Below are 21259 nucleotides of genomic sequence, written 5' to 3'. Positions count from 1 at the left end.
TTGGCGTAGTAAGGCATCAATTTAACCAGCTGAAGGTGTGAAATGTAGCTGTTGCTGTAGCTTCTAATTTCCTTTTTTATTTCTGGGTGAAGACTTGAAATATATGGTAAGGAGTGGAGATTTATTCATAGTAATGACGCTTCTTTTTGGACAAACATATTTTAAGCTCCTGTTTGTTACTTTGGCAACTCAGACACTGCTTGTGACATTTTAACATCAAACGCATTGTACAGTGAAATTTTGTGTGGCTAACAGCACGAAGAAATATTGTTGCAATCTGTGTTTTTTGCTGACTTTTGTCCATGTGTGCATCCTAACATGTGGCACTTTGCTTCTGTGTATTAAGTGAATCTGGGCCAAGCATCCTTCGAGGTCATGGCATCCATCGTGAACCGGCTTCATAAGTACCTGGACACCAGTCAGGATATGCATGGCCGTAACGGCCTGCTGTCTTCTTACATCCACTACGTCTTCCGGCTGCCCAGTGCAGACCCCAACTCGCCTTCCCCAGGTATTTTCAACGTCAATACATTTTAAACCTCACATACTTCTTTATTCTTTGTCTGTTTTTTTTCTTTTAAGTTAACTTCATTCAACCCTCTGCTCACCTTCACTGTGTTTCTACCGTCAAACCTACCTGCCATAATGTTCCTCTTCTATTTCTTTTTATCTTTTGCTTTTTTATTTTTCTTCCCACATCTATTTTGTCCTCTGCCTGCAATAACACAGACCCCAACTCATCCGAAACAGGTACACAAAACTGTGCATCTTGACTGTGTGAAATAGATGTTATCACCTGAAAATAAAATGTAGTTTTTATGTTATTTTTATCTCAAGTAGAACATAAAATGTGTGGTATTTCCAGAATTTCAATCAAGAATAGTTTTTGAGGAAAATGTGTTTTCTGGCTTTTTGTTTTTGGAGTGATTCTCTAAGTAGGGGTACATTTCATGTCTTTTTATTTCAAGCAATGAAAAATTTTACAGTGGGTCATTTGGCTGACATATAACTTGGTTGTAATACAGAAAGTGATCAGGTTCCATAATTTATTTAGCTAAAAATGCAAATTATGTTTCGGAATTTGCAGTTTTTGTGCTGTCCGATTTCTCAAATGTCAAGTTTGCTCTTCGAAAATTAACGCTATAATACATGTTTGTGAATTTTTTTTCAGTAATATTTGCTCTAAACCATCATTAAAACATGACAAAGATGTTTTAAAAACTATTTTAATAATTTATATGGATAAAATAATTCATTTTGTGTGTCTGAGGAATCAACCTCAACTGTGTTACCCATTAAAAAAAAAAAACTATAAATCAGCAACGGTTTGCTCCAAAGTCACATGACTTAAATCAATTGAAGTCGCATCCTTTTTGGTGGGAGCTATGAAGAAAGTGTGGCATATTTTATTTTCTCCTCATCAATATTTCATCAGAATGATTGCCTATACATGGTGCGCTTTAATTGCCTGTCAACTATGTTATCAATATTTTCTGGTGTTCTTTCTAAAAATGTTAAAAAAGCAAAACAAAACTGTGAACAGGTTTGTCCCATCAACCAGGTTATCCTGTCAACTGTGTTATCATGTGTTGTCAACCATGTGATTTTTGTGCCATAATTCTTTTAAATTTTGTTTAAACTGTGATATATATGGGGAGGGACATTTCAAGGGAGGGAAGTTTTGCATAGAATTGTTGAATAACTAAATTCAGTAGAATATGGATTTCAGTTAAAAAAATAGTCACTACTTGGGTCCATAACATGGTTGACAAAATTCTTCACCTTTTTTTAAAATACCTAAATATTTAAGAATTCATTAGAGCTTAAACTTGCCAACTATTGAATGTAGTACATTCCAGGTATGCCATTTGCAATCAAAAAGAAAATGAAGCAAAAAAGCACATATTTTTTTCACTTTTTGGTTTGCCTGAAATGCACCCCTAATTATAGAATCACTCTTTGACATTGCATTTTAAATCTCGCACTTGAGGACATTTCCTGTTCACTTTAATTTATTTTTTATGATGTACGGATGTTTGAATTTAGGACATGTTATAGTTGTGCACAGTTCTGCTTTATGACAGTGGAACTTCATGGATTTCGTAGAAGAAGTTACCGTATCACATCCAAACTATCCTCCTGTCCTCTCTGTGTTTGCCCAGGCCCTGGAGGGTTGGGAGGCTCAGTCCACTATGCCACTATGGCTCGTTCAGCGGTACGACCAGCGAGCCTCAACCTCAACCGCTCCCGTAGCCTTAGCAACAGCAACCCTGACATCTCTGGTACTCCCACCTCTCCTGATGACGAGGTCCGCTCCATCATAGGCAGCAAGGTAAGTCATAGATAAAAATCCTTGGTTAGACATCAACCCATCTTTTTTTTTTTCCTTTTCTTGAGAATTCGGTCAGTTTTGTGCGAGGGCAGAACAAAGTCACTCAAACTCAGAATATTACACGTGGTGCCAATGTGGGCAGCAAAGATAAATAGTAATGACGGGTAAACATCACAGACAAATATTTAACAAAGCTGTAGTCCTGCAGCTCACATCGATTTGTGATTTGTTTTGAAGTCACTTGTGTGAGGTGATCGTACCGATGTATGGCTCTCATTCCACACAATGCCCATGCCTCCCATGTGTTCATTGCTCAGGGGGACAATTTTATCAGCATGCAAACTGTAAAGCCAAAGTGTAAACACAGAATTGGACATGTTATCTTTCTAACCCCTGTAACAGCAGCCTGACGCACACACACCCACACGCATGCCCTCACAATGCACAGTGTGTGCAAGTTGTGAAAGGCAGGCTGACAGTCAAGTCACCGGCAAGCAGATGCGCTTTAGATGATAAAGATGAAAAAGTAGAGCATTTTTTCAGTAGTTATTCACATACATTTATGATTACTGTATCCTCATATTTTGTTCATGTTTGGTTTGATTTGTTTGGTGTATCTGCCTTGAATGATGTCCCACTTTTTTAATTTAACCCTGAATAGTTCCTGAGCAGTATGTGGATGCAGCCCTTTGTTTAATGAATGTTCCCTTTGCTGCTTTTACTTAACTAAACCTTTCTTCTCTTGTCTCTGAGTTATATCTTACACAAAGACTAAAGGAGAGAGAACCTAAGCACTTTGCTCCTCTGTGGTGATGATTTGGATTTTTTAATTTACTGACCTTAACCCTTTTCTTTCGGTCCTTTGGCATCTTCCAGCAGTCCTGACCACTGAACCTCTTTAACCTGTCATTATTCCTTCCCTCCTCCTTCCCCCGTGCTGCTCGCTCACTCCCTTGCTTCCTGCCTGCCTTGTGTCCTTTGACCTTGGCACGCCCTAGGGCTTAGACCGCTCCAACTCGTGGGTGCACACCATGGGCTGTAAGAGTGCCCCCTGGGGATCCAGCCCTGGGTCCGCTCCAGAAACCATGCAGGTGGTTTTATGAATGCCCCGTCCTTCACCTTGCCTCACTGCAAAAAACAGCTCACCCTTTTCACCCTGAAAGGATACTGGTATATTTGGAGTTTTGGGTTTATTGTACCACTTTCTCAGAGAGAAGTCATTCACTGAAAGAAGGGTGAGAGTTTGGGCAGTGCATATTCTCCTTTTTACTTTTTTTTCCTGATATCATTATCTTACTTTTCATTTTTTAAAATTAAACAAATTAAGCTACTTTCAGACTTATGTGGTTACTTTTAGTTAAATTTATCAAAACTATCTGAAGACATAAAGTCCAAAACTTCAAAATATTACAGTATTCTGGGAAGCTTTAAATCAAAAACCTCCCATGAACCCTTTCATGAGAGTCACAGCCACCTCCATGACCCTCATGCTTGTCTCAAGTCTAATTTCTTTTCAATTCTAACACCTCCCTTTTTCTCACTACTTGCATGAATTAACTTGATCCAAATTTTTGTACCTTTTTTTTTTTTATAGCAGCAGTCTAACCTAGCTGGTTTTGCCATTCTGCCTGTTATTTCGGGTTACATGTAGTCTGTAAAGGCTTCGCTGAAACCCTGAAGTAGGATTCCTGAAGTAGAAGAGAAAAAGAGTAGTGTTAGAAATCGTCTTTCTGCATTTGTGTGGACTTCATTAATCCTGTCTATCTTCATACTTACACTCTGCATTAACCTCATAAACTCCATTCTCAGCTCGTATCCCCGCATGACTCCCTACTAACCCCACATAGCAATCACTTTGTCAGTGGAGCATGGTATACCTGTGAGTGTGAGTGTGCATATGTCTGTCACAAAGTTTATTTCAATTTTTATGTTATATCGTTTTTTGTCCTCATTTTAAGTCGTCAGGATTAAAGAATATGTGTGTTTTCTATTTGTTTTGTTTGTTTTTTTAATTCATGTGTCAATTATTTTTATACATCAAATAATCAAAATAATAAAAAATATAAATTCTGCTTTTTAGGCACAGACTGATCTGCATTGTTGATTTCACAGTGCCAATATCAATTTATAACTGATAATCATGGCATGAAATGTCAGTGAAGTTACCTTCAGAGGTTGTTTTTATAACAGTATTTTAGTCAGGTGGATGTATTTATAATAGTCCAACAATAACAAATTAAAACTTAGAAGCCTAAGGAATTGATCCTCCAAAAGCAGTCAAACCACTGATGGTGTTAAAGTATTTTTGTGTGTAACGGCCCCATCCTAATTCTTCTTGTTTTTGTCACCATATGTCACGAGTGTGTGCATCACATCACCAAAGTGTTTTTTAGCATGCATGTATGTGTTAGGCCCAGCAGACACATTTTCCCTGAGTGCTGTGGAAAAAGGTGCAATCCCTTGCTCCTCCACTAACCTTGTTGTCACCGTTCCATTCATTCCACCCATAGGCCATGGAGCGCTGTGGCAATCGCATGTCTTCGCACACTGAGAGCGCCAGTTTCTTGCAAACTTTAACAGGACGGTTGCCCACAAAAAAGGTAGAGCCACTTGCACTGGGGGAGGAGCCAACCCCACCCACCTCTGTACACGCCTCCTCACCTGTCTTGTCTATGGATGTGTGCCTCTGGATTGGTTGATGTCGTGTTTGGTGGTTGTGCGGTCTTGTTGAATGCTGGATGTCTTTGATCTGCCTGTTTTCCTGACTCACAGATTTTTTGGATGTGTGATGATTGTTGTTAGTAGTCTGGGAAGTCTCCTTTCATTTTGCACTTTTCATTAGTGCACCAAGTTTTTTTTCTGTTTTTTTCTTTTTTTTTAGTTCTTATCTTTATTTTCTTTTTTTAAATTCTGTTATTTGTTCTATCAATAACTTAACAAGAGATGCTGGGCCAGGAGCGTTAGCAAGTGATTAGATGGACAGCATTAATTAATGAACTAGTGTTTTTTCTAAGGACACATACAGTAACATTTAGTTCATACCCCCTTAAAATCATTACCATGTACCTGCACACTTAGGGGAGACTTGCCAGACTCATGACGAGAGTCAGCCAGCTTGAGATGTTGGTTTTGCATAAAATGCTTTAAACAGTGATCAATGCTCATCAATCAATCTTCTCTGATCTTCTCTAATCTTAAATTTCATCAGTTTTATCACTTATTTTCATAATCAGGCAGTCTCATAATGAAATCTTTTAATTTGCATGATCATAATGGTGTGTTTATGTAGTTAAACAGATATAAACGTTGCTGAGTAATGCTGCCAGTCACATTTCTAAATATATATTCACTGTTTCTGTACTAACACTTACTTTAGTTTACTACTTGTTACTTAAACATAGTTCAGTAACATTTTACGTAACGCACTGGAGCTGAACTGAACTGTTTATTGAATCATAATGAGAGAGTTAGAATTGCTAATGAACATTCATTGATATCCAGATTATATTGTATTTGCAAAGCAGTCCATTCACTGCAGGAAAATTTCAGCTTTCAAGATGGACAGTGATTTTCTGGTGCCTCACTTTCTGTCTGTCTGGTCCTGTGGCTTCTCCCACTTTCCCTCCTTTCCTCTCTTTGTCTCTTTTTTACACTTCCTGATCTGTGTAGCTCTTCCATGAGGAGCTGGCCCTCCAGTGGGTGGTGAGCAGTGGAAGTGTCAGGGAAGGTGCTCTACAGCAAGCCTGGTTTTTCTTTGAGCTCATGGTAGGATAATGCTCTTTTTCTAAACAAAAAAAGCTCCACTGGAAACTCATTTCCTCTTGTTCTTGCTCTTATTCACAGTGCAGTTCTCCTCCCATGACTTGTGCTTGTGTTTTATCCCACCATGTGAATCACAGGTGAAGAGTATCATCCACCACCTGTACTTCACTGAGCGCTTGGACTCCCCCAGGAAGAACCGCTTCCCGGAGCGCTTCATGGATGACATCACAGCTTTGGTCAGCACCATAGCTGGTGATATTGTGTCTCGCTTCCAGAAGGTGAGTAATGTCCTTTTTAAATGTTAAGTGGTTTTTAATGTGTTGAGACAAAGTGAATAGAGATTTATTTCATAGAAGATGATTAACTTGACTTTTTTTTTCTTCTCCAGAATCTTTTTTTCTTTGGTGAATGCTGTCATTAAATTAATTTTCATGCTGTCAATATAACATAACTGTGCATTTCTCATTCAATCAGGACCTAGAGTTGGTGGAAAGGCTAAACACTAGTTTGGCCTTCTTCCTCAACGACTTGCTCTCAGTCATGGACCGAGGTTTTGTCTTCACGCTGATCAGAGCATACTGGAAACAGGTAAACACTTTATATTCAGACATATATTTTTCATTTATTTATTATATTGTATTATTTTATATTATATTATGTTATATTATATTAAATTATTTTATATTATATTATATTATATTATATTATATTATATTATATTATATTATATTATATTATATTATATTATATTATACTACATTACATCATATTATATTAAATAATATAATATTATATTATATTATATTAAACTACATTACATTATATTATATTATATTATATTATATAATTTTATATTATATTATTTATATTCAGAAGGACCAAAGAAAGAGCAGGCAGAGATGTATTCCCCTAATCCCCTTGTCCCCAAACTCTCGTTTGCTTGTAGAGAATATATCCACTTGTGTCTTTCAGCCCAGCACTTAAAATTTGTTGAGAAAAAAATCATAAATAATTCAGCATATCTGCTATCTTAAAATATCAATCAACTTTCTCTGTCCTCTCCCCAGGTGTCCACAAAGCTTTACGCCCTGCAGAACCCAACCCTGGAGTCTCTGAGGCTTGATTTCCTGAGAATTGTTTGTAGCCATGAACACTACGTCACCCTCAACCTGCCCTGCAGTCTCCTCACCCCGCCTGCCTCGCCTTCCCCCTCTGTATCTTCTGCAACTTCACAGGTCAGACAAAAAAACGGTGGAGAAATTGTGCACTTAGCATTCTGAAAGATCATCACTGCACTAAATTCACTGATTACACACTCTGGGTTTTCTGTGATCTCTCTACAGAGTTCTGGGTTCTCTACACACGTCCAGGACCAAAAGATAGCCAACATGTTTGAGCTGTCGGTCCCCTTCAGAGAGCAACACTATCTGGCAGGGCTGGTTCTGTCTGAACTGTCTGTGATACTGGACCCAGATAATGAGGGGTGAGTATGCACAGTCTACACTTTCACGGATCAGAGCTGTTGAGAAAGGAAGCGATATTATCAGGTTAAAGCCTCTGTATCTGAAGGAAAAGCCTGTTAATGCATGTTTGGGTCCCTTTTATTCATTCTTATTCTTTCTTCTTTATTCTTTCTTTCTTTCACAACACAGGATGTTTGGTCTTCATAAGAAAGTTGTGAGTGTTGTTCACAACCTCTTGTCCAGCCATGACTCTGACCCACGTTACGCTGATCCTGAGGTTAAGGCCCGAGTCGCCATGCTTTACCTTCCACTCATTGGCATTGTAATGGAAACACTACCGCAGCTTCACGACTTTACAGGTAAAAATGATCTGATTATTGTAACTAAATGTGTGTGAATAAGGCTCAAACTGGGTCTGCTGAGACATCACATGTTGAATTACCAGAACTATCCAAACAGTTGCAGCTGTAAAATTAAGCTAGCCTGTTCTGTTGTGCTGATTTGGTTATCATTTGACCTACAAAGGATACTTTCTCGTGCCACTGCTGAACAAAGCGAACTTCAGACTTTATCTTGGCTGTTTTTTCTTTCGCCCCACCCGTTGATAATTCAACGTGTGACTTCTTTTTTCTATCAATAGAGTCCCATAACCAGTGGGGTCGGCCAGGTGGGCCACAGGGGACGGCGATTGGTAGCGGCGGTGAAGAGGCAGAGGGCGAGGGGAACAGCTTGATAAGCCAGACTGTCGCGATGGCAATAGCAGGCACCTCCACTTCCTCCCCAATGTCCCGACCGAGCAGCTTCCTGCTCAACTCGCAGGTGAGTCTCTGCTCGTGAGAACAGACTTTAAGTAACTGAGCAGAATCTGGAACATCATGAGGCTGTTTTTCCTATTATCTAATTGATTTCTTCTTCCCAATCGTCTCTTAAGGCGAGTCGTCAGCACGGAAGCTTCTCGGCGGAGTCGAGTCGTAGTCTGCTCATCTGTCTGCTGTGGGTGCTGAAGAACGCAGACGAGCTGGTGTTACAGAAGTGGTTCACAGATCTGTCTGTGTCACAGCTCAACCGCCTGCTGGATCTCCTCTACCTCTGTGTGTCCTGCTTTGAGTATAAGGTAAAAACAACTGCTTACATACCAACTAACTGAAGAGATGGACTGATTGTTCAGGTTTACTGGGGGATTTACAGTCCACAGATCATGCACTTTCCTCTTTAAAGCAAATCATGCTCCCTGCAATCAATTTGTTGTAGTTGCTGAATGTGAAAAAACGAAAGAAAAACAGCTTACTTTTTTCCATGCTGAAATCATCTTTGTTCCCTTTTAAGCTCTTTCTGCTGTGCCATCTGTTTATCTGAGCTTGCATGTTTACCTTTGTGCCACTAACCTGCTTTGCCTTTCGATTGCTGTTCTGCCAATAACTCCCCCGCTATTTTCTCCATTCATCCGCTCACCCTCAACCTCATGGATACAAGGCCCATGTTGTGTTCACCATGCAGGGAAAGAAGGCGTTTGAGCGAATGAACAGCCTGACCTTTAAGAAGTCCAAAGACATGAAGGCCAAGCTGGAGGAGGCCATACTGGGCAGCATCGGAGCCAGACAGGAGATGGTGAGACGCAGCCGTGGACAGCTAGGTGAGGAACAAGCTTTGCCTTTTGAAACTCACTAAATATAAATCTTTTAAAAATAACAAATGCAAAAGAAGGCTTTAAAAACTCTAAATATTCAAATTGAAGGCAGTTTGTGTGGCAGACAAACACAGTGACCACTAATAACACATACAGACCACACATACAGCTGAACCTTTTCACAATAACGCAGCTCAAGCTTCAGCCAGTCAGCCAAAGTCAAGTCACGTTTTACTGAGCACACACTACCTCTTTCACCACCAATGAAAAAGTAAATAATCCTTTCTCCACAATTTAGAGCGGAGTCCATCTGGCAGCGCATTTGGCAGTCAGGAGAACCTGCGATGGAGGAAGGACATGACCCACTGGAGGCAAAACAGTGAAAAGATGGACAAGTATGCTCTGTTTTAACCTTCAGTTTACTTTCTAAAGTCACGTTGTTATACAGAGAAAAAAATCAATACTTCATTGCAGTTTTTCTCCTAAACATTTTCTAAAGGAATATGTCTAGATTACTTCATTAATGTGTGAGGATCCTTGTTTAAAGGGGCTGTGAGGAGTTTGAAATTGATTTTTAAAAAGGCTAACATTTAGATATATGCCTGATCGTAATCCGCACTTTAAAAGGAGATTATTAGCGCCAATATTGCTGGTTACATATTATTTTAGATGGCTACTTCTTAGCTTCCAGTTCGGGTTGATTTACGGCACGTCTAGGTCTCTATGACGACACTGTTTTAGTTTAGTAGTGAGAAGAGAGATCTGTGTTTTTCCCTGCTAAAAATGGTTTCTGTGATTAATTTTGTAGTCATGGTGGACACTGGAGCCGAACTTTCAAACAGAAAAAGGACAGAAGAGCAGAAGAAAGCTAAACGGGAGAGTGATACAGCCCCAGCTAAAGGCTAATTAGCCTTTAGCTCGGGCTGTATCACTCTATAACACAGGCGCGAAGCTGTTTGTGCTAATGTTCATTCCAACCCACAGTCAGCAGTTATTCTGCCGTGGTCTGTTCAAATTTGAGAGTCTATCGATAAAATGAAGAGTGAGGTTACGTTAGCTCTGATTGGTAGATGACTGGCAGGACACAAGCAGGATTTACACATTACGGACATATCTTAGAGCACCAGACTGCTACTTAACTACTTACAAACTGACAGCGTTTGCTTGTTGTCAAGTTGGCCTACAGATAAGTCAGAGCACCGAGCTGACGTTGTCGCTACATATCCAGCTTGTTATCATGTTTCAAACCTTATCACTATGTGACTGTACTGATAAATACCTTACCTCAGCGCTATGTATCCGATAAAAAGTTGTCTTGGACAAACAAAATTTGTTTCGATCCGATCTCCTCCAAAACACATGCCTCACTAAAAGTAATTTACGACAGCGTGTGTAGACTACAGGCCACAAGGTGGCGAGGGACTGCAATTAAAACAGATCCTCCTCATAGCATCTTTAATTCATCTCTCACCAGACTCCTTCAGTGCCCGTGGTTGTTGTTGTTGTTGTTGTTGTTCACACGTTGCACCAGTTGCATGCCCTCTTTAAAAGAGCCACAGTTTTGTTTTCTGTCACATTTGTCAAATTGTGACAGAACTTATAATGCTAAGCTTTGTTAAAAATGAGCTTTCATTTCTTCTGTTCATTAAAAACTCAGCTCCAGCTTTTGTTTTCTGTACATTTCCATTTGTTTTCTGTTAATTTTCATTTGTTTTCTCACGTTGCTGTGTGTGTATGTAGGAGTCACAGAGCTGTCAGGTATTGTATGGTCCACATTTGCTGTGCTCATTTGAATTTCCCTGCTGCCATAGCTCCCAATTTATGGTGTATTCAAGTGCTTGTGAGCTATCAAGATGGTCAATTTGGACAAAAAATGACTTCTAATCATCCTCCTGATCATGATTGTTTTTGCAAATTCTGCCACATAAAAAAAGCTTTTTCCTCCTCCTCCTCCAACCACTTAAACCATATTCTGATTCATTTGGTCTCCATTTCGACTTCTTGAGCTCACTCATGCATGACGTGAATGCACCAAAAGATTTCTCCTCATGCTGGTTCCTCTCGCCCTTGTCCCATCAGTCCCTCTGTCTGGGTAACAATGTCTGTCTCAGGGTTGGTAATGATTGCAGTGGGTCTGTTTGGCTTCTTAACCAGTGTGCTTCTTGTTTATGGGTTCTGACTTGTGTGTCTCCCTTATTGCTGCTTCAGGAAAAGAGCAGCACAGTTGTAGAAATAGCTTTTGTGGAGCATAGATTGTTTGCTTGTTTTATTTATTTATATAGGAAAGTAAAAGTCTGATGCAGTGTGGCTAAAATCCACTCCTGTTACAGCTTTACACGCTGAAACGTTTTGATTGTTGGTCATGTAGATGTATAGTTGGATCATAGATCAGGAACTCACTCAGTAAATAATGAAGAACAGTCTTTTTATTGCTTTAAACTTACAGTCAGATAAGATTTAGGTATTAACTTTAAAGCATGTGTTAATTCTGTGGATCATTCAAAGTCAGTGCAGGTGAAGAGACGTCTTGCTGGGTGAACATAGCTGCAGATCATGAAACAGCTTTCTAAACTCCCAATACTGTTGTGATCTCATTTCATCAAAGCCTATCAAAACAAGAAATTTGCTGAGACTCTACTCAACTCATTATTTATTCTTTTACAACATGCATATCTCTTCCCTTTCTCTGGTTGAGCCTTATTCTGGCTTGCTTTTAGCAGTATTCAGGGGTTACCGTCAGCACCACAAACTAGAGTTGTAATCACTTTGTAATTATCGTTTTGTTTCTTTGTGCTAGGACCAGAGCAGAGCTTGAACATGAAGCACTTATCGATGGAAACCTTGCAACAGAGGCCAACATGATTATTCTTGATACTCTGGAGATCATTGTGCAGGTATGCAAGTGAAGAAGAGACTTTATTAATCGATGCAAAGGAAGAAAATGTGGCTTTTCTAACCAATGGTTTCATATTTATCCCTGTTTCTGCAGACGGTATCAGTGACAGAGTCAAAGGAGAGCATCCTGGGTGGGGTGCTGAAGGTGTTGCTTCACAGCATGGCCTGTAACCAGAGCGCCCTCTACCTACAGCATTGTTTCGCTACACAGAGGGCTCTCGTGTCTAAGGTCAGAGTACAGGACTTTCAGTGAACTGCTTCGTTTGTCTTTGCAAACTTTTTTTTCCCATATTCTGACTTTCTTGTCTTCACTACTTTCAGTTTCCTGAACTGCTGTTTGAAGAGGAGACAGAGCAGTGTGCAGACCTGTGTTTGAGGTTGTTGAGGAGCTGCAGCAGCAGCATAAGCACCATCAGAGCTCACGCCAGTGCCTCCCTCTACCTCCTCATGAGGCAAAACTTTGAGATCGGAAACGTGAGTACAACATACAAACTCAAGGTGGACAAATCAAGATGGTTTGTTACATGTATTAATATATCGGGATTCCTTGTTTGACAATATCAAAATCAGGGTCCTTTGTCAATAAAATGATTTTCTTTTTTAAAATTCAAATTCTTCATTTTAGTCTTTGTTAATAAACTGGATTGTAAAAAAGTTACCACTTCTCTCCAGCAGAGGGTGACATGTTTCTCTCTCTAACTAATGTGATGTGCATATAATGGGAAAATATGGCTCCTGATATAGTCTGCAGACATCATCATTTAACTTCCTCACATGGTCTGGTGTTTAAAAAGCAAAAGCAATCTAAAGATCGCAAAAATCATAAATCTCGAAGAATGGCAATTCATATCGAATCAGCACCCCAAAAATCGTAATAGAATCGTAATAGAATCGGATCCAATAGAATCGGATCCAAAGGATAGCATATCATCCCTGCCCTAGAAAGTTCATTTAAAGATCAAATGTTACATAAAGCACTCCTATACTGATCAAACAAATCTTTTGGATGACCCATTTCTAAATATTCCTCTTTTCGTGGTTTTATCTCCAGAACTTTGCAAGAGTGAAGATGCAAGTCACCATGTCTTTGTCCTCACTGGTGGGGACATCTCAAAACTTCAATGAAGAGTTTCTGCGTCGCTCCCTGAAGACCATCCTCACCTACGCAGAGGAGGACCTGGAGCTGAGGGAGACCACGTTCCCTGATCAGGTAGTTCATCCTTTCAGTTGCTAAACTGAGGAGACCATTGAGGAGAAGCTTTGACTGAATGTGTCTTTTTTATTTCTCTAGGTCCAGGATCTTGTGTTTAACCTGCACATGATCTTGTCTGACACAGTCAAGATGAAGGAGCACCAGGAAGACCCTGAGATGCTGATAGATCTTATGTACAGGTAGAGAACAAACCAGTATTTCTGCTATACCGTCACAATCATCTTGCAGTGTGTTTGGTCTAATGTGTGTGTCTGTGTTTTACCTTTCGTGTCCACCTTCAGGATTGCAAAGGGTTACCAGACGTCACCAGACCTGCGGCTGACGTGGCTTCAGAACATGGCCGGGAAACACTCTGAGAGAAACAACCACGCCGAAGCTGCTCAGTGTCTGGTGCACAGCGCCGCCCTGGTGGCAGAATACCTGAGCATGCTGGAGGACCGCAAGTACCTGCCTGTGGGATGTGTCACTTTCCAGGTACACAGAGTCCCACCCACAGATCGTGTCCCTGCCTTTTTATTGCAATTGAAATGTTTCCTGATGTGTGAACGCTTGCCTGTTTCAGAATATTTCCTCCAACGTGCTGGAGGAGTCTGCCGTGTCCGATGACGTGGTGTCGCCTGATGAGGAGGGCATCTGCTCAGGGAAATACTTCACTGAGATTGGCCTTGTGGGGCTCCTGGAGCAAGCTGCGGCCTCCTTTTCTATGGTGAGGAGGAGGAGGAAGGATCACACTTAAAATGACTAGACGCTGGAAGAGTTCTGTAGTCACCAACTTTTGTTTTCAAGCCTAATTTCTTAAGGCCACACACTGAGTTAACCGTGGATCAGTAATTGTCTCAATCTCCCTTTTAGGCGGGCATGTACGAGGCTGTAAATGAAGTGTACAAGGTACTGATCCCGATCCACGAAGCCAACAGGGACGCAAAGAAGCTAGCCACCATTCATGGTAAACTACAGGAAGCCTTTGGCAAAATTGTACACCAGGTAAAAACAAACACACTCATAGACATGCTAAATGTAAATCTCTTCTTCTCGAGGCTGCAGAAAACGACACTGCATTGTTGAGGGAACAAAATTTTAGCCAATGTGACTCAGAGTTGATATGACTTTTCTTTTGTTGGCACCTCGTGTTTTTTAAGCTTTGATTTGTTTTCGTCTGTTCCCAAAGTTCTGTTTTATAGACCAAGAGTTTAACAGAACAGCATGCTGCAACACATCTGAAAATCTCACATTAGCAACAAGTTTTTGCGCCACTGCACTTTTGTTGTTCTCATAACTTGAGCAGCATGCAGGGTTATGTTTTGTTTTGTTTTGTTTTTTGCTGCAGAATATAATAAAACAGAAATGAGTCAAACAAAGGTCAGATTCTTCACCCACAACACCCCATACAGCCCTGACACAAACAACGCAGTAATACTGCAGACAGCTGAGAGTATCATGGAAACATAGTCATGTTGTGTAGCCCTCACATGGACACAGCTCTGCATGGTTTTATTATTTGTTTATTTACACTTTGTCAGATACCTTGCATGCTTTATTATATTTGTGAGGTTTGAAGACAGAGGATGCATGAGACGCTGGAAGAGACTCCTGATGTGGTTCTTCTTTACAGTCAGTTGTGTGACTCAGAGTGAGGATGTCACGTTACAGCGTGGGCAGGGTTACAGGTTTTTAGAGGTCAGAGCAACTGAACACATCTCTAAAAGAAGTGTATGGAGCATTCATACCATCACAAATCGTCTCAGTCAGTACAAACCAGAAACAAACAGAAATGAATTAAAAAAATATATACACATTAATCCATCTGTGTCCTGATTGTCTAGCTGAAACTGGTAAATCCCAGGTATCCACACTTTTATGTGTACTTTATTCCAGATTTTAATCTAATGAGGCCACAATTAACAGAATGAACATCAAAACCCATGAGGTATTGTGGGAAACTTGGAACCAAAGATTGGGACAAGAAAGAATAGGGAAAAGAAAATAATTAAAAATCTACGGTGGTGTATTGCATCCACCTGAAAATAAAAAAAAAATACTCCTGTTTTTACACCAAATTTATTTTTAATTTTCCTGATTTTATAAGATACTGTCTATACTATCTACCTAAAAAAAATAAAAACATCAATTTTTTATACTTTTTTCTGAGATTAGTCAGAATTTTAATTTTAATCTCAGAATTCTGTGAATATAGACTTTTTTCTCAGAATTCTGACTTTAAAATAGATATTAAAAACAAAAAATATAACCATTTTTTTCCAGTGGCCCTAATCCTTTTCTGTAAGTATCTCATTAAAAAAAGTTAATAAATAAATTCCTATTTTATGGTAGCATCTCATAAAAACAGGAGATTCAAAATTAAATATTTTCTGTTTTTACGAGATACTTCCCCATAAAAAAAACAAAACAGGAAATTCTTAAAAAAAAAAAAAATCCTGTTTTTTTTAAGATATGTTAGGTCATAAAAAAGCAGGATTTTTTTCAAGTGAATGCAGTATGCCATGGTAAAATCAATTAAAAAGCAGAAAAAAATAAAGTTTTAATATAAAATAAAACAAAATAATTTAAAAAAAATTAGGTAGGTCAAAACAGAATTTAAGATACAAGCATTAAAGTGTCAGTGCAGAGTTGTGCAATTAGAAAAAGATATTTGAATGATTTGTTAAGATGCTCTAATTAAAGGCAGCCGTAAAAATGTGAGTCTTTAACCTGTAGTTAAATAAGAGTGAGGGTCTTATTTTCAGACTGAAGAAAAAGATTTTGTGCATCTAGACTTAAATGATCATCACTTTAATTTGTCAGAGGTCGGTTGCTCTGCTCCTCATCCTGTAACCTGGTGAAGCGTCCATCCTCTGCTGTAACACCACTGTGTGTGTGCTCCTGTCACACAGTGTGAGGTTTTGTGGGAGGGCTGTTTGTGTGATGTTGTTCACTTGTCCTGTATTCTCTTTGTCACAGAGTACTGGCTGGGAGGTAGGTGGCTTAACGGTTCCTGCTTGGCCCTGCTCGATTTGTTTATCTCTTGTGCTTTATTTTATTTACTCTCATCTTTTGATTTGCTAGCTGTGGGCATCCAGATGCTCTCTCGGCTTTGTTACAAACGTCCAACTCATTAACATCCGCAGACAATGTCAACTGTCTGCTCGTCTGCTGGGGTCACGCCGCTCCACAAGCGGCGGCACCCTCACTGTCTCCCTGTCTCCTCCCTCCTCTTCATGTGCAAGAGGAGCTTGTTTTCTGTAACGTGACAGAGTTGGCGGGCTGTGCATGGGAGCCACAGTGTGTGACACTAATGACCAAAGTCTCAGAGAATGCATCACCTGCACTTCCTCTCCATCTTCATCTCTGTTTGTCTGCTGCTGTGTCGGTCAGAACACGATCATTGACTGACACCGTCTGCTGTCACTTCATCTCATCTCATCTTCAACCACAGGGCTCGATTTCGGTGCACTTTTTGTTTTTTTACGCCAAAGGGTTTTACGTTGGCTTCTCTTCTCGAGCCATTAATCATTCTTTATACATAACTTTTTAAACACAGGGTGGTGCAGACTTAAACTGAGGTAGTCTTCTTTTTTTGCAGGAGTGTGAGCTCACAGTAATCTCAGGATTACTTCTTTTATCCCTTTTTTGATTTTGATCAGTTTTACTCTTGCCCCTGTTTTAATAGTTCAAACTAAATCGACCCCTGATTTGATTTCTCATCCATCTTTTCTTCCGTTGAACGTATTAACCCCTGAGTTCTCATGGTTTCTTGCATGACACAGACAGAGCACTCCGTGTTTCTTTTTTGGAAATGCACTGAGAGTGCATGTTGTGCTTCTGGAGGTGATGGATCTTTCATTTCTCACTTTTCTGTTTTTCCTTGTAACTGTCTGCCTTTGCATGGTCTGGATCCCCCCGCACTGAGTTCATGTTTCCTTCTAACTTCTAATGGAGATATTATTTTGCTGTTGAATGTTAGTTTGTGTTGTTTTTGAAATTCTCTGGAGGAACCCAGTCCTCATTAAAATTTGTTCTGTTTTCTCCTTTTTGATTTCCCTGGTTGCTGACCCTTCCTTCCCACTTTACTTAATTGTGTCTTGTGGTAAGTTCCTTAGTTTTCAGGGCTTCTTCATTTTTTTTCCTTACATTTCTGTTTACATCAGGAGTTGCTGAAGGAAAACTTTATGATTTTTTACTATTTCCTCTAAACTGGGAGATACCAAGTTTTATAATCTTACCCTAGACATCAGCTTCATCCATGGCGTCTTTCTTAGAGACATTTCGCCCACACACATGCACACTTGTTTGCTTGTGTCAAACTAAAGTATGTACACTATCTGATTTCTCTGTGTACGAAAAGAGAAGTTTATGTTTTAAATGGTCTTCATAGTGGAAGAGTGTAGAGTCTGTGTGTTTCATGGCTGTTTTTCCACTGAGGTTTTCAGGCTTTGCCAGTCTAGAATTTTTTTTTGGCATATGTTGAATCTAGAAAGTCTGTGCAGGGTGGCAAAACTACAAAAAGAGTGGCCAGTAGGTGTCAGCCGATTTGCAAACACAACACGAATGCAAACACCACAACACAACAGAAGTGCAGCCGCAACAAAAGCTTTCCTAACTGACACAGAAAAATTGTAAAGGAAGTAAATGATTGTTTTCTTTTTTTACCTTCAGATATGAAAAATATAGCTTATATGCTAACATTATGAATCTTAAAGCTAGATAAAAGATAATGTACTGTTAAATAAAGAAATATAAGTACTATAAAGAATACTACAAGGTGAGACCCCTATAAAGCTTTATTTATCATCATAAATAAACTCCGTGCCAGTTGCAATAATTAAGTTCTTTTAATTTCCTTGTGACTGTACTTCTGTTGCATTGTAGCTTTTGCATTTGTGTTTTTGCTCTTGCATTCATGTTGTAGCTTTTGCAAATCTGTGTGACACTCACCAGTCACCATACAAAACCCTGTACAATCTGACTTTTACATACCGGATCCAAGCCACACTTGATAGTAGGGATGGGAACCTTTCACATTTGAAACGATATGCTACCGATGCCTGGTACCTGGCAATCAGTACTGGTACTCAATGTTAATTTTCAGTACTTTTTGGTGTCTATGTGGTAAAAATATCAATTTGTTTAATAACATATATTTTTTTCAATTTAACATATTCATTCTTTAATATATAACCTTGCAATGTGGTGTTCATGTCCAGCAAATCAACTACTCTTCCATTCCCTCACAATCACAACTACTTTTGATAGAATTCGGTCGGTATCAATAAAAGTACCTAATTTGGTACCCATCTCTACTTCATTGTTACAGTGTAGAGGAGCAGCCTTTTATACAAAGGCCTTTCTTGTGATCTTTGGGAAACTATTAGCCTGTAAAGCAGATTACTGGCAAATAAAAGTGCAGACAGGTTTTTCAATTGAAGGAAAAAATCTGATTCACCTGCTAAACAAATCCTGATACTCCCTGATTCTCATCCTGGTTTCTTCAGGTAGAAGTAGTTTTGTGAACTCTTTACTCAGGACTATTTTTGTCCTCTGCCTGTGTCCGTTGGAGCTTATGTAAGCTCTCTGTGGCTGCTTTAGAGCAACTTCCTGTTACTTCAGTCTTTGCCATTATTTGTAGCCCTTTATAGAGCCCATAAATGAAATACTTAAAAATTCATCATTTCAACTCTTGAATGTTATTGGAGGATACCAGACTTTTTTAAACTTTTCACTTCATAGTGTGTGCAAAAGTTACCAAATACAGTTCATTGGTTTATGAAGAGTTAAACCAAGGAGAACACAGGCATTATCTCTGTTTGTGGAATAGTTTATTAATAGATGAGGATCTTATTTATTGACGTGTGGAAGTTTCTCTTTGGTCTTGTGTTGTGTTCTTGTTACTTGGAGGTGAAATATCATACTCACCTTCTCTCTGTTCACTTTATCATTTCATCAGTTTAGCACATTTACTGACAGAGTGCTTTTAATCCTGGCCAGTGTTTAGCATTAAGGTTGTGATGGTTTAAGGTGTGGTTAGAGGTTGCTGACCTCCTCTTGGCTGCAGTCTTCTTTTCCCTTTTTTTTATTTTTCACTTTAAATTCTGACAGAGATACATCTCTGGTTTTATGATGGACTGCATTTTCTTCTGGTCTTTGCTTCTATTATGCACATGTGTAAACGAAACTGGAAAAGAAATGTCAAGAAAAATATAAAAATTAGTGATCAGCAAATATAAGAACTGAGAGCTTTCTCTGTATCCCGGTCTGTTACCTGACTGAAAGACTGTATTTCATGAAACCTGACTGTTTTCTTCTTTTAAAGTTGGATCACATTAAACCGTTTTCTTCCTGTTTTACCTCAACATTAACATGTATCCTCTTTTTTCTCAGGATGGAAAGAGGATGTTTGGTACATACTTCAGAGTCGGATTTTACGGCTCAAAGTTCGGTGACTTGGACGAGCAGGAATTTGTGTACAAAGAGCCAGCCATCACCAAGCTGGCTGAGATCTCCCACAGACTAGAGGTGAATAAAAAACGTGTGGACTTCAGATTTAAACCTGTGTATTTGTCTGCTGAGGACTCACGAGTCTATGTGCTGCGTTTCCTCACAGGGTTTCTACGGGGAGCGCTTTGGCGAGGACCAGGTAGAGGTCATTAAGGACTCAAACCCTGTGGATAAGTGCAAGCTGGATCCAAATAAAGTATGTTTGTCAGAGCGGGAATATCTGTTAGTCTGAGCGCTCACCTGTGACAAAATGATCTAACTGTGAAGTCCAACTCTTTCTTTCTTCAGGCGTTCATCCAGATCACCTACGTTGAGCCGTACTTCGACACGTACGAGATGAAGGACCGCATCACCTACTTCGACAAGAACTACAACCTGCGCCGTTTCGTCTACTGCACCCCCTTCACTCTGGACGGGCGGGCTCACGGGGACCTGCACGAGCAGTTCAAACGCAAGACCATCCTCACTACCTCCCACGCCTTCCCGTACATCAAGACACGCATCAACATCATCCACAAAGAGGAGGTGAGGGAAAGGTTTTACATAACATTTCCCCAGCTCAGAGTCAGGTTATTGAACTGTTTCTTTGGCCAAACAAAAAAGCTTCAGATGACAAATCAAAACAAAGAAACTGACATCTGAGAAGCTGAAACCTGCAAATTTTTATCAGTACTGGAAAAGTCTAATTATTCAAAGATTATCAAATTATTAGGCCGAAGTTTACTTTTCTTATATGGATCAATTATATGTTGTAATTCACCCTGTTCACAGCCAAACAGCTGTTACGTTAAAATGATTTCATTTGTACAACTGGAACAAAAACACCCAACATTTGATCTTTAACACCACCTAACTGTCACTTTTCAGATCATCTCCACTCCCATTGAGGTGGCGATAGAAGACATGCAGAAGAAGACTCAGGAGCTGGCCTTCGCCACTCACCAGGACCCTGCTGATGCAAAGATGCTGCAGATGGTGCTGCAAGGATCAGTGGGCACGACTGTTAACCAGGTAACGTTTTAATCTCCTTCATAATAAACAGAACTTGAAGGTACGGAAGCTCATTTCTGCCAGTTTAGAGAAAAAAAGAGAGACAAAAAAAAGTTGAAATTATGGGATAGAATTTCAAATTATGGGATAAAAAGTCAAAATTATAAGAGAATAAAGTCACATTTGTGAGATAGAAAAACAAAGTACAATAGTAATGTTATGTGTTAGGTTCTAATGACACCAGAATACAGAACACAAGTTAAAATCGCATTAATATTAATCTATCTTTTCATTTGGTGGAATAAATTGATTTGTTAAGGGTTGCATATTTTTCACACCTGGGCTAGTGAGGTGATGCAGAGATAATCAAGCAAGCAGGAGCCTATGAATCTCATAATTATGATTTTTATCTGATAATTTTGACTTTTTTGTCTCATAATAATGACTAAGTTTTCTCATAATTTCAACTTTTCATCTCATAATTA

The 21259-nt window shown here is 39.4% G+C and overlaps 1 protein-coding gene across 15 annotated transcripts in view; it reads left to right on the top strand.

Moving 5' to 3' along the window:
* Positions 1-21259, top strand: part of dock7 (dedicator of cytokinesis 7) — a 46382-nt gene that overhangs the window by 22410 nt on the left and 2713 nt on the right. For 2 of the 15 annotated variants that reach the window (XM_074669133.1, XM_074669138.1), the window contains exons 21-48: positions 347-511; positions 730-750; positions 2163-2332; positions 3331-3423; positions 4843-4932; positions 6002-6097; positions 6232-6372; positions 6569-6682; positions 7162-7329; positions 7438-7577; positions 7747-7916; positions 8198-8376; positions 8489-8671; positions 9031-9190; positions 9483-9579; positions 11982-12078; positions 12174-12308; positions 12401-12553; positions 13131-13289; positions 13371-13471; positions 13574-13766; positions 13855-13998; positions 14145-14276; positions 16251-16265; positions 19677-19802; positions 19891-19980; positions 20073-20309; positions 20652-20795. In XM_074669133.1, the coding sequence (XP_074525234.1) occupies positions 347-511; positions 730-750; positions 2163-2332; positions 3331-3423; positions 4843-4932; positions 6002-6097; positions 6232-6372; positions 6569-6682; positions 7162-7329; positions 7438-7577; positions 7747-7916; positions 8198-8376; positions 8489-8671; positions 9031-9190; positions 9483-9579; positions 11982-12078; positions 12174-12308; positions 12401-12553; positions 13131-13289; positions 13371-13471; positions 13574-13766; positions 13855-13998; positions 14145-14276; positions 16251-16265; positions 19677-19802; positions 19891-19980; positions 20073-20309; positions 20652-20795 (3713 nt within the window). Of the gene's footprint in view, positions 1-346; positions 512-729; positions 751-2162; positions 2333-3330; positions 3424-4842; positions 4933-6001; positions 6098-6231; positions 6373-6568; positions 6683-7161; positions 7330-7437; positions 7578-7746; positions 7917-8197; positions 8377-8488; positions 8672-9030; positions 9191-9482; positions 9580-11981; positions 12079-12173; positions 12309-12400; positions 12554-13130; positions 13290-13370; positions 13472-13573; positions 13767-13854; positions 13999-14144; positions 14277-16250; positions 16266-19667; positions 19803-19890; positions 19981-20072; positions 20310-20651; positions 20796-21259 lie in introns of all 15 variants that reach the window. The other 13 variants (XM_074669137.1, XM_074669140.1, XM_074669135.1 and 10 more) reach the window with 13 other exon arrangements.

This window comes from Halichoeres trimaculatus, unplaced genomic scaffold, assembly GCF_033239565.1.
Source record: "Halichoeres trimaculatus isolate MK-OKI-2021-1 unplaced genomic scaffold, fHalTri1.1 fHalTri1_scaffold_4, whole genome shotgun sequence".
In the NCBI taxonomy this organism is placed as follows: Eukaryota; Metazoa; Chordata; class Actinopteri; order Labriformes; family Labridae; genus Halichoeres; species Halichoeres trimaculatus.
The sequence above is the reverse complement of the archived record's forward strand: the minus strand, read 5'-3'. Positions and strand labels throughout refer to the sequence as shown.